General features: G+C 38.7%; 1 protein-coding gene across 2 annotated transcripts in view; it reads right to left on the minus strand.

The window, feature by feature from the left end:
• The window catches only part of UBE2V2 (ubiquitin conjugating enzyme E2 V2), a 49,865-nt gene extending 35,819 nt beyond the window's left edge, over nucleotides 1–14,046 (minus strand). Inside the window, exons 1-2 of one of the 2 annotated variants that reach the window (XM_074944404.1) lie at nucleotides 13,926–14,046; nucleotides 1,041–1,195 (exon numbers count right to left, since the gene is read on the minus strand). In XM_074944404.1, coding sequence (XP_074800505.1) covers nucleotides 1,041–1,195; nucleotides 13,926–13,941 — 171 coding nt within the window. In that variant the 5' untranslated portion in view covers nucleotides 13,942–14,046. The remainder of the gene's footprint in view (nucleotides 1–1,040; nucleotides 1,196–13,925) is intronic. The other variant, XM_074944406.1, reaches the window with a different exon arrangement.
• Between the last annotated feature and the right edge of the window lie 157 nt (nucleotides 14,047–14,203).

Below are 14,203 nucleotides of genomic sequence, written 5' to 3' on the forward strand. Positions count from 1 at the left end.
TCTCTATTTACGTAGAAGTATGTTTTGTACTCTATTATCATCGAAGTTGCTTTTCAGCAGATTTCCTTAGCACAAAAATACCCCATTCCAAGATCTGCCCATTCACTTTTGGTAATGCTCGTGTAAAAAGAAATAAGTAATTTAGGATTACTAGTTCTTCTGCAGGGTGTTTCGTTAAATATATTCTAAAGAAATTCAGAGTTCAGCTGGAACTTAAACTTTTGTTAATGCTAGTTTGTCTCAGAGGTCACTGTTAATTGTCTGGTCTTTGAAATAGACTTTGGCTGGATTTTATACATGAGCTATGTTCACACACTGTGCAGTGAATTATGTGATAGTGAAAAATACTACTTATCCTTTCTCAAATTCTGTAAATTTCTCATACTATAGGTATCTGTCAATTTTTAATTATCTTGTTTTACTGCAGAACTAAATCTACAAGGAGCATATGATAAACATCACCTCCCATGTAGCAAAAAAATGGTTGAACACTCCAACAACAGTTCCTGTATAGAATTATTTTGCTATCTTAGGGCATAGCTGCATTTCCATCATTAATATGCAGCTTTAACTTGTGCCTCTATTCCAGGCAGCAATAGCCTCAAAGCACAACCCCTTCACACAGGTTACTCAACAGACATAAAAATAACTGAAGAGATGTGGATACACACAGGCTATTGCTTTGCTGAAGACCTAAATATGTGCCTACACCAAATGTTCCTGTGCAATTCCTTCTAGCCTTTCTACAGATTTTAAGGAAATCAGAATTTTATGTGGATAATTCCCCAACACTGAATATAAGCTTGCTGGCACATATGAGTGTACTAGAATGTAGCTTCTCATATTTAACTCAAGTTACTTCATCAGGCTATGATTAGTTATAAATTGAAGACAGATTGTGACAGAACAGTTGTAAATTAAACTATTGTTGCAACGATGTATTTTTCATTTTAAACATTAAGTGAATTGCTTCTCTAAAATGTAATCTTAATATAGGATTTTGTACCACCCACAAACAAAAAATAGAAGTTTTAACCTACTGTACTGACCCTTGGTGGTCCAATAATCATGCCTGTCCACCTTGTAAGTGTCATATCTTCATCATCTTCAAGGCCCCAGCTTACTGTACCATCGCCTACTCCTTTTTGACCTTCTTCAAGTTCTTCCAACAAGCGAAAATTACGAGGGACTTTAACTATTTAAATAAAGTGAAGTAATGTAAATAGCAATATTAATGAGAAAACATAAGTCAGTGATTATTAAATTTATAGTCTGAATGACATCTTAAACATCACAATTTAATATCATTTCAGTCATAAAAATCCTCACAAAGCATATTTTGAGTATCTTAATATAAAATATTTTTAGGCACCCAGTTTGAGAATAAGTCATTATTTGAACACACTAGGATTTGCAACATAATTAAGTATTATATAGTAGCAATATGTTCAAATAAAGTAACCTGCTGTCTTAAATGCCATGGTAAATGTGTTTAAGAAAACAGTTACTATGGGTCTAAGTGTATCACCAGATACATTCGTAAGTCTAAATAACCATATAGTAACAGATTTCTCCCTGCTGCTTTCAGCTATTGTGCCACAAAGACCATGAAATTCAGATTATGGAATTTTCTGCACTGCTAACAATAGTTTTATACTTAAATTGGGAAAATACCAAGACCCACTGTTCCGGACTGGTGGAGTAGAGAAGTTATGCTAGGATTATAGCAGCAGTGTTGGGACTGCACACATTGGACAGCATGGTAAATGGAGTGCTAGGTGACTCCAGCACCTAATAGACTGCCATTACAATACATATATATTTTCTGTAACAACATTCCAATCGTCAAAGAGATCTAATTATATGGAACCAAATGCACGCACACCCATCACTGGCATTCTGATTACAAAAGGGCTTGAAAAATTGTATGAGATATCTGACTGATACAAAAGAAGTGGGCCACAAGTGATGTCCAGAGGTCACAACTTCATGATTCTTGTCAGTTTCACTGCTGCTCAGAGGATTCCTGACAGTTTTGGTGAAGTTGACCAGCATCTTGTCATTGGCCAAGCTATAAGTAGCAAAAGAAGCACAGATGCTACCTTTGCAAGCTCATGCAGACAAAATTACATCAGTTTAAATTTGCTCAGTTTTCAGAACCATGTGGGCTAGAAACTTTTAAAATATGAAAGGGCTAAATGGGACATCATTTAAAAAAAAGCTCACTTTTCTTCACAAAAACAGTAACACTTGAAAAAAAAGGAAGTGAAAGGAATTACAGGAAACAAAATTCTCTGGGCTAAATCATCACCTGGTACAAGTTTGCATAGCTCCACTGAAGTCAATGGACTTACACTGATATACCTGGCCCTCTATCTTTTCAGTTTATTTTCTGCTTTTGACAACACCTTGTAAGTAGACTCCAAGGCCAGAAGGGACCATTGTGATCATCTAGTCTGACCTACCTGCATAACAGAATTTCCCCAAAATAATTCCTAGAGCATATCTTTTAGAAAAACATTCAATATAGATTTTAAAATTGCCAATGATGGAAAATCCACCATGACACTTGGTAAATTGTTCTCACGATTAATTACTTTGAATGTTAAAAAAATTAAGTCTTCTTTCCAGTCTGGATTTGCCTAGCTTTAATTTCTAACCATTAATCATGTCATACCTTTCTCTGCTAGACTGAAGAGCTCATTATTAAATATTTATTCCCCATGTAAGTATTTGCAGACTGGAATCAAGTCACCCCTCAACTTTCTCTTTGTTAAACTACATAGATTAAGCCTTGCGTCTGCCACTGTGATGCAGGTTTTCTAATCCTTCAGTCATGGCTCTTCTCTGAACCCTCTCCAATTTTTCAATATCCTCCTTGAATTGTGGGCATCAGTGCTGGACATATTATTCCAGCAGCAGTTACAACAATGCAAAGTACACAGGTAAAATAACCTCTCTATTTCTACTCAATATTCCCTTGTTTATGCATCCAAGGATTGCACTAGGTCTTCTGAACACAGCCACTGCGAGTTCATGTTCTGCTGATTACCCACTATTATCTCCAAGTCAGCTTCACTGTTCTCCTGTATAGCCAGGTAAAGCTCCTAACCTACAATCAATTACACATGTAAGTTTACTTGTTTAAGAAATCCCATTGACTACAGTGGAACTAATCTCATGTAATTAAATTACACACATGCTTAAGTGTTTGCAGGATCCTGGAGTAAATTAGAGTTTCCAGTTTGGGCCTTTTACATTGCAACAGGAGGGGAAAACAACATTTTAAAATAGGAAAAAGTTATTTTAAATCCAAAATATTGGCAGATATTTCTGGGGCAAATACAATACCTGAAACTACACTGAAATTATTCAGTTTTTAAAAAATGGGTCAAATTCTGCAAAAACAATAAGTTAGGCCACTTCACTAGCTGGGAAATGCTTCACAGTCACCAGTGGTGAGAAGATTTTTCAAGCCCTAATTTACAGTAAACCGGTTACGTAGCTTAATGTGTTAATGCAAAAAACTATTCACTTCTTAAATCCAGCATTCAAAATCTAGTTTTAGGTCACAATTACCTAAAGTGAAACAGTCATCAATATCAGAAAAAAATCACAAATGTTACACATTTTGAATATAGCAGCCTATTAGGAGAATGAGAGGTCAGAGCAGAAGTTTATAGACATGAAACAAAGGTTTGTGGGGAAATTTACACAATCAGCTCTGATATGTTTTGGTCTAACCACTGCTACCAATTAAGTGTTACGAGATTAGTGTTCTGTACTCCTGGGCAGTCTCTTTCCCATCTATTTATCTTAGGATAAATTTATCTTAGCATAATGAAAAATATGTAATTAATATTTTGGTACTATAAATGTAGATTTTTTTTTTCATGTTCATGCAGGTGAAGACTCAATCTCTACTGATTTACACAATATCTATCCCTTGAGGGGGAAGGGAGAGAAGATTTGTTAAGCACCTATACCACACACTACCTAAGGAAATGACTGTACTAAAAAAAGAATGAAAATGCACACAAGCAGATTTTTTATCTATATTTCACTATGCATATTCCTAACAGATAACCAGATCATGATTATTCAATGTTTACAGTAACATTCAAAAACAATGGTAAATTCCAACAGCATATGGGCCTACATACACACTACGAAGGTAAAACCTGCATTTACAATTTTATACTACACTATAAATCCCTTTTACATTTGAATTTAATTAATTTCCAAATTTCATACAATAATTTTCCAGAGGGCAAATAAGCTATATAGTTTTAGAAAAAATGAAAATATATTTTCAAGCACTCCATTTTTTTCTTGTGTTAACATTTTTTGAGGGTGAACGGGGGTTGAAATAGGGTTCTTTTAGGTAAACAAGAAGTCCCTACAAACTCCAAATACATTCTTATAGCATTTCAGCGACAGGCCAGTTCTGAACACCAAAAATTGGGAAAAGGGGTTTGAAACAGGCATGGTTGGGAGCAGAGCCAGTGGCCAGCAGAGCTCTGACTTCGTAGCCACTGGAAGTTAGGGTTGGCTTACTATAGTGTTCAGGGTGCAAAATTTTTCACAGACCTGAGTGACACAGCTTGGTCAATCCAATTTTTAAGCACAGAACAGACCTATTTCACATCCCTTTCCACCCCATCTTCCATTCCCCTAAACTCCATTATTAATAGAAAAGTTATTTTGTTTCAATGTATTTAGACCCACAAAAATAATCAAAAATAAAAGGGAAAAAGGGGGAAATAAAGGGAAATATTAAATAAAAATTATGTTTTGGGTTAGTGTAGTACTGTCAGGAGCAGAGAGGGGGAAAATGCTTGCAAACATAAAACCTACAGAGGCAACACTCAATCTGATTTACATGGCTCCACCTTGTCTTCTTTTTTTTTTAAATCAAGCAATTTAAATAATCATTGACTTAAATCAAGTTGAAGCTTTGTAAAACTGATCTGAAAGTTTACATTATTATAAAACTAAATTTCAAATGCTGTTTTTATGTCACTTAAGTATCTTATTTGAATTTTACAGAACTTCTACAGGCAAAAACCAAAATATTGCAAACCAACACCTGATCCTACAAACATTTAAGCAGGTACTAACTTTACTCATATGAATACATCCAACTGACTTCAACAGGACTACTGATCTGCTTTAAATTAAGCATGTACATAAGTGTTTGCAGCATCACTCATTAACACTATATTTTTATTAAAAGGTTCTCTTTGGGGCATAAAATCTTTATCACTTCAAAACAAAATTGCTTTCAATATTAACAATAAAAAGGTATTTAGACTTTCAATAAATTAAGTTAGTGATTTTATTTTAAAATAAACAGGCCAAATTTTTCAAACACATTTAGGCATCTCTGGATGGCATTTTCAAAAGCATCCACTAATATGAACTACAAACCTTGAAAAGGGAATATAACTTAGCTGAAGCGTTTTTGCTTTCTTGACTTGTGAAAGTTCAATATATTAGAAGATGGTGTTGGTGCAAATAAAGCATGAGCTATTATCAATTTTGTTTGACTTTATCAGTAAGCAAGGATGATGAGGCCCTGAACTTGTCTTTAGCATAAAGGAACACTTGAAATGTCTTAGCAGAATTTCAGATTTCGAGATTTTTTCTTCCTAACAATTCAGAAGCAATTAAGTTTGCTAGAGGGAAAAGTTGCCTCCTGAGCAGAGCTGTTAACTCCACTACTGACACACTTTCAGCTGCAAGTATTCCCCCTCTTCTCCCTCTTAACAACTATCAGGGGAAAATAGGAGACCTGAGGCCGAGAGTTCAAGATCTATTAGAAAAAATTCAGCTCTACTCTGGAGACAGCTTCTTTCTCTGACAAACCTCCTACAGTTCACCATTAGGAAGTCCCAGTCTGATGGATCTGCACAGGACAGACCATAAACTTTCTCCTCCCCTCTCCACCTTGCCTCAGAAAAGTGGACCAGAGAACAACTTTGTTCTGATGATCCTCCTGAGATTCATCAAAGCAGATATGCCCTCTGACAAACCTCCTGGCAGAATTCTATTCTGATGAATCAGAGGAAGCTTGTGAGAGCACGCTTCTACTCTGTGCTTCTACTCTGCCCTTCTTCTCCACTCCGAGACCAAAACCTCACTTACTGCCCCATGTTCCAACTCCCAACCACACCATCTTCACCCCAACACAATTAATTTATAAAAAGTGATAGTATGTCACAGTGAGCCTATATATAATGCTTAAAAGCTGAATGTGGCATGCATATACAGCAGCATGATAGTGTTTGTGGGTACATGGAGGTCAGGAAGAACAAGTTGTGGAGTGGATGAGAGTACACTAGTAATATGAGAGTACAGATACGAAGAGGCATAGGAAACACTGGAGCATTGCAAGGCAGCTAATACGGATCAATGCTTACAGCTATCCACATGAACATAACAGTGCTGATAATTGTATTTAGGTTCTATCTATACTGCATTTTTTGAACCAGTGCAAACCCTCAGAACAAGCACAGGATTGGCATAAGACTGACACTTAACCCACAGCAATATCATTATATTAGGAGGTCTGCACCAGTGTATCTACTCTGATGTAGTTAAAGACAAAACATTGGGAAAGTCTCACACATGAGACTTTCACCTTATCTCTATTAGTAAATGCTCACTGAAGGAACTAAAATAAATCTAGCAACACTGGTGCAAACGCATAACATGCAGGCAGCTAAACTGATTTAGCTTAATACTGTTTAAATGCATCCATCTTACACTTTAAATGGATATCATTACACAAGTGCACGCTTTCTAATATAGGTAAGAATTTTTGTTAATTTAGGGCTTGTCTACACTTGACACACTACAGTGGCAAAGCTGGAAGGCTATAGTTGTGCAGCTTTAGTGCCTCAGTGTAGACACTTACGACAGCAATAGAAGGGGTTCTCCCATCAATGTAGTTAATCCACCTCCCAAAGAGGCAGTCGTAAGGTCCACAGAAGAATTCTTCCATATACCTAGTGCTGTCTACACCAGGGGTTAGGTCAGCTTAACTACATCATTCAGGTTATGGATTTTTCACATCCCTGAGTGACATAGCTGGGTTGACTTAACTGTTGACATGGCTTTAGAGTTAGGTTGATATACTGCATGTTCTAGGAATGCAAACTAAAAAACCCACAAGGAAATAAGCAGGTAAGTCTTTTAATAGTTCATCATTCAACACCTCAGGGCTGTTCGGGAGGAGAATGGAGATAGGTGAGCTGAAAATTGTGGAAAGGAGGTAAGTTTGAGAGGAGGAGCTAATGCATGTAGCACAGATGGAATGCTGAATAATTTCACTGCTTATTTCCATGCTTTTGACTATTTGCATTCCTGGTATACGAAATGGCACATTCTGGGATTTGGCAAATTGCCAATTTTATTAGATATTAGATTTTGTACAGCAGAATGTGACACAGGCAGCTGTGAACTAAGGCTTAGGTAAGGGCCCAGTCGCCATTCCAATCATTTAAAAGACAACATCAAATTAAATTTGTAACTTTTTTTTAAAAAGTTTATAAAGCCTAATGTTTTCATTGTATCTTTTTAGAGTCCAACAAAATTATTTTAACTCCAGCATTGCAACTCTAAAACTGAAACCAACTATACAAAATTGTAAGTGACAATCAACTTTTCACTGTCCAACTAGAGAATGAAAAAAGTAAACAAGGAGCATAGTGACAAGCAAACTAGAGTTTAAAATTCATTTTTAATAATCCACAGAGGTGGTAGTTGCATAAGCAAAGATATTTGTTTATTTATCATTTTAAATCTGGTAATATCCTTTTAAGAGAAGGTGTAGGAAGGAGATTCCATGGGAAAAGGAGATTCCATGGGATATCACTAGATGGTGGAAGCAGAAGTCAAAATTCCTGACCCTGAAATTGTATCCATGACTCTCTCCCCTCATAGTGACACACAATGGAAGCCCATTCATGCAAATAATGTTGCAGGGTCTTAGTTTAGCAAACTAGAATAGTTGCCTAAATAGATTAGGAATCACTGTAATAGCAAGCATAAGTCTCAATCTTAGTGAGTCATGCCAAGGAGAGTCCCATATGCATTTACTATGATATTTCCATAGAGATGGAACCCCAACCTAGGTTTGTAAAATAATCAAATCACAGATCACAACATTAATCTAACATTTATATATTTGCATAATTGTAGGTGTTGCCTAAAAATACTATAGCAGGAACTATGTACCACCCACTATATAGTTCAGGCTACAACACAAATGCTATTGTATCCAATTTTCATGTACTCCTTGCTTTCTGAAAGTCACATTTCGGCCTGATGTGTGGTCTTTGATCAAAGGTGTAATGACTTAATGTTTGCACAACCACTTCAAGCATTCGAGTTCAGCAAGGGATAAAAATAAACACTTTTCCTTTTAAAAAAATTCTAACCAGCGTGAAAGAAGTTTGAAACTTTAATCATGGTATTGACATAGTCTTCCATCAAGGACATTGCTTTTGCTTGGACCAGAAAAAAGTGGTTTTGATTTACTTAAGTTGTGAACATTTGAAAGCTACATACTGAGCATCAGCAGTAATGTTTCCCCCATTATTTCTGCAACTTTTTTTTCTTGGTTGCAGTTAGTGTATTTCTAACACAATTGTTTATGTTAAAAAGGGATATAGGACTTAGGATATATGGCCTTGCAAATTTATCTGATTGCCTAGTTTTTTTATTTTATTATGTTTAATTCCTCATTTTTGAGGCTCTTTTTGAAGGGCCTAATTCAATGACACAATTGATGAAAGAAACTAATTAATTGTATGATAAATTAAATTGAGCTCTGCAGTTGTAAATCAGAGTTGGATGTTCCACTCCTTTCAAAATGTGAAATAGAAGTATTTATAGCCATGCACTTGAAATGCACTACACATGTTATTTAAAAGACTACGAAAACAAAGTGTGCACTCTTCAAAACTAGCTTGACCACTTTATATTCATAATATTAGTATTTATGCACTGATTTTCTTCAAAATATGGCTTGAATTAAATCTCAGTAAGATCTAAGACAAGACAAATTGGGCAGGGGAGGGAAAAATCAGACACTGAAGTAATTTTAGTGACAATTTTTCAAATTAGCAAAAGCATCTGGAAACAGGACATGAACCAGGACTGTTCTGAACATTGCTTCTTCAGTGGTATGCTCCTGCCCCAGGATTAGCCTCACTGCTGCCCCCACAGATTGTCCTCTTGACATCTAATCATGCCTAAGACCTTCAAGCCACATAAACAGTTTAAATTTATATAAATTGCTTATGCAGCTTAAATACCTTGAGTCAGTTTGAAATACAACACAAATTTTAGAATATTTTTCAGGGAGGTCAACAAAACAACCATGGGGCTATATAGCTGGATGGGAGGCACTTCTGTTGCTGGAAGGATGTTTTTACACATGGAGAGTTTCAAAGTCACAAAGGGCTCGTAAATAACCCAACTCTCATTGAAATCAAATGGGAGCTGGGCACCTACTTTGAAAATCTCCCCCTCAGTGCTTCAGGAAGAGATTGCTACCTGGTCATGGTATGGGGAACACCAAGGGAGGAAGGAGGCAGACATGGAGAATAGAGGCATAGAACACGGAGGAATACACATATAGAGGGACAGAGAAAATGCAGACTTATATATGTTTGTGTTTGAAGTTTAACATTTTACAGATTTAAGCATGCAAAGTTTTCAGTTTAGTGTAACACCACTTCTCCTCCTACAGACTTATTGAAGTGTAGAGGAGGGGAGACCTGCTCTAAAGAGTCATAAGATGTGTCAGAGGCTAGGTCTATACTTGAAAGTTTTATCAGCATATCTGCATGAGTCAGGGGTGTGAAAAACCACACCTCACTGAGCTATGCTGGCATAATCTTCAGAGTAGACAGCTATGTAAACCTACTTTGACTGAAAAACTGTCCATGTAGGCTGCATCTACAGTATGAGGCTATGCCAACACAGCTATGGTGCTACAGTCTCCATAGTGCAGAAATACCCTCAGCAAGGTGCTCTACTGCTGTACGTTTCACACACTCATGCTCACCCCCACCCAGTTTACCCCTCCAACCTAATTAACTATGTACCCTAATTATTAAAGATATGCAAGAGGTAAAAACAAATTAGGCTATGATTGCACACTGATTTCTCAAGTGGGAACTGAACAAGTATAATTTTTTTAAATCTTTTCATATTTTCTCAAATTTTAGGGGCAAAGATAATTGTGTGGACACTGCAATTTGGGCAGGGCAAGTGGAACAGGTTGAATGCTCTAACAGTTCTTTTTGAGACATTCTGATTTTTTTTTTTTAAGATGCAATTTTGATAAAGAGAGGTAATATTGGTTTGAGGTGCTAGCTGGACTCCTCCAAAGCACACTTTCAACTTTACCTCTGTTAATAAAGTCTGTAATTAAATAGAGGTAAGCCTTCAAATCTAAAATAACAACCTTTGGCCAAAACCTACCAGTTATAAGTCTACAAAGTTGAAACTAATGGTTACCAGTTGACTTTTACCATTTGGTAGCTACTAAAGACCTGATAACTTTCTCCATCTCATTTCCTTTAAAAACTAAAACACCAATAAATTAAAGGCAAAACAATTGTTAAGGCTGTATATTTAAGCAATTAGAAATAGAATAGGAAAAAATTAAAGATTAATGCACAGATTAAACCCTGATAACTGTATCATAAGACATGTGAGTTAAGTTATTTGATCATGGCTCTTAGATACAAGTGCATCCAGAGTTGCAGAAAACACGTATCTGAAAAATAATATATTTAATAACTATTATAATGCAAACAGAGTGTAGATTATATATTTAGACTTTGCTTTTGCATTGCCAGAATTTTGGTTGTATTAACATAGTTATATATTGTATATTTTAATTGGTTATAAAAATCATTGTTTCCTCTCTCTCTTGCTCCAATTTTATAAAAGGCTTTAAATATTATTTGTTTTTTCCCATGGCTGGTAATTTTATGCCCTCCAAAAAAATTTACAATGTATTTCAAGGAACTGAATGCAATGAGTCCCATCTAACCACAATAACATTTAAGTGTACTTTAACAATAACCGTCCTTTTCCTAAAGAAACATCTTGACCCGAGTTTTCAAAAACTTTTAATGTTGCCAGCACAACTGATGTAGGCTTCTGAATGGGTCTAATTACAAACAGAAATAATTGCAATATTGAAGGCCAGATAGAGGAGCTGCTTAACTAACAGCTATAACATCTACACATGAACTAAACAGATGAGGGTGTTTTGAAAGGTAGATAACTGGTTATGGTGAGGATGCTATCAAACAACAATATAACTGACCACGTTGAAGTACATATTTTCTTTAAGGCATGTTCAGGGACAGTTATTTTCAAACAACATTTCTTCTTGTTCTAAAATGCTCTGTAGTTTTCCTATGTGCTCAGATAGCTGATTAGTGGTTTAAGTCTCAGGAAAGGAATACCTGGAGTGGAATCCTGGCAAAATTGAATTCAACAGGAGTTTTGCCATTTACTAGGATTCAACAGGAGTTTTGCCAATCTCGCAGGATTACACCCCCTAGAATTCATCCAAACAAAAAATACACATTCTGGCAGTTTCAGCTCCGACCTTCCTCTCTGAAATAAGGATGAAATTCAGCCATGACAAAGTAGGCAGTATCCCATTGACCTCGCTGCAGTCACATCTGCTTATGCCTGCAGTGAGTTTTGTCCCAAGAGAGTACCATTCAGTTTCCTGGGAAAGGGACATGTGTGTTTGGCTGAGATCCTAAAAACCAACTTCCCTTCTTGTTGGCAGTTCTTTGACTCTGCCTGGCTGCCCCCTCTACTGAAAAGATGGCTGATTTTCAGTGGTGCTAGGGAAGTATGGAATAAAGCACTTTAGGATTTCTGGAGATGAAAAGGTATAACGTACAGTTAAGCACCAACTATGTTTTACTATACAAGTAGCTGCATTTCAATAATAAGGAAAATAATTCATGTAAATGTACATATACACATACAAGCTTTACAAAATACCCTCTATTATTTGTTAATATGCAAAGCATTCTGGGATAGAAAACGCTATGCATTTTAGCAGATTATTTCGACCTTACAGAACTGAGTGACCGGTTTCAGAGTAGCAGCCGTGTTAGTCTGTATCCGCAAAAAGAAAAGGAGTACTTGTGGCACCTTAGAGACTAACAAATTTATTTGAGCATAAGCTTTCGTGGGCTACAGCTCACGAAAGCTTATGCTCAAATAAATTTGTTAATCTCTAAGGTGCCACAAGAACTGAGTGAGTACACAGGAGTAGGACAGTTTTCTGATTCAACAACATGAATTTTTTGTGACTGCCGGAATGAAACAACTGTTTTGAATGCAAAAAGTTGCAAGAAGCAAAGATTCACTCACAAGCAAAACCAACTTTACTTCCTGTTTATTAGAGGAAGCCAGAAGACCTAGAACTCAGACATGCAAGAGTGCAAAGAATCTGGAAACTCACTCTACCCCAAAAGTACTTGGGGGGGAGGGGGCTTAGTTTAACTCAAACACCACAAGGCATTTCTACAAAAAGTAACAAAATAGAGTTCTCCCACAACTAAGTAAATATATAGTTCCTTCAGAATACCCATCCATTTCATATGGCAGCCTACCCCAATTCAGCCCACATAGGATAATGCAGCCTTTTCCATTGGAGCCAAGGGTAGTACAGCTGCACCAGGTCTCTGCAGTGGGAGCTCCCCGAGGTACTGAGGGCTGCTCTCTTCCCTTTCTACAGGATCTGCCATGCACACCCTATTTCCAAAATCTGGCACAGTGAGGGGAGCTTTTCTCCCCCAAGTTCTACCTAGTATTCTCTATTCCTCTTCCACTGCACACCACCTGCATAAGACAGAGGTGAGTTCTACACCACAAGGTTCTGGTCTGCAGCCCTAGCTCTCCAAAAGCTCAACAGATGAGACACTAACTCAAATCAGCTTGACCCCCCACACTCTCTGAATAGAGCACTGAAATCAGTTCATTCCCCTGCCCCCTTCCCTGCCGTTCCCTCTATTCCTTCACGTTGATGCCTTTGCCTCCTAAACCCCTTCTAAACCCTCACTTGGGCATTACACTGAAGCCCAGATTTATACTCCACCCTGTGCCTAATAATGTCTTTATTGAATAATAAGGTGGGCTCCGCTCCCCCAGGCTGGGCTACTGAGCTACCCCACACCACCCACACTGGTCACCGAGGTGGGATACCCCATCCCCAAGTACTGCCATACAGTCTGTCACCGTCAGCAGCAAACCAAGAGATGGTATCCATCCCCCTTGACTGTACAATAAGCCACTCTGCAATAGACACTGAGATGGGTTTTGTCCCTCCTACTCGGCCCTACCTTTCAGGCACCCACACCCCGGCAACGGACACTAAATCATCCTCTCTCCTTGGCTCTGCCCCGCCGCTTCCCTACCCTCTGTTCGGGCAGTGAGGACCGCTCCCTTCCCGCCCTACGGATTCGGGCTCCGCTCTCTCAGGCTCTACCAGACGAAGACCACAGGCCCGACGCCCTTGGGCCCGAGATGGGACCCCCCCACGCCCCGCCGCCCTTTACGCGCCGCCCGAGGCACGGAGGTGGAACTCCTGTCCTGCCGCATATACCCCAGGTACTGAGGAGGGACGCGCTGCCGTGCCGCCCCCTGCACCGGGGCTCCACTGGGGACCCCCAAGTTCTGGCTGGCGCCGGGCCCTGCCGCGGCGGCTCAGCCCAGACACCAGCTCCCCTTTCCTGGAGAGAGAGAGAGGTACAGGTACAGCCCCAGCCCCGACCCGACCCGACCCGACCCCGGGGCTCTTGCAGCCCACAGAACGGAGACCCGCTTCCCCACACCCGCCCCAGGCCCAGCTCGAGCCCCCCCTCACAGACCTGTGGATCCAGCCATCTTGTCCAAACCCCTCCCACCGGCCCAAGCCTGCGCAACGCACGTCACCTCCGCCTCACGCAATGCGTCACTTCCTAGTAACGGCCACAGAACTCGGGACTCTAGCAGGAGAAATAGAAACTGGTCTTGCATCCATAAGAAGGCGTAGTGACGGGAGGAGGGCCTAGGCCTCGAAACTTGGTTAAGGAAGGGCGATACCATGTCTCACTAGAGGTGAGAGGGAACCCTGTCTGTGAATCTGATGCAGGCTCTACGGGGGTGA

This window comes from Natator depressus, chromosome 2 (assembly GCF_965152275.1).
Source record: "Natator depressus isolate rNatDep1 chromosome 2, rNatDep2.hap1, whole genome shotgun sequence".
NCBI lineage: Eukaryota > Metazoa > Chordata > Testudines > Cheloniidae > Natator > Natator depressus.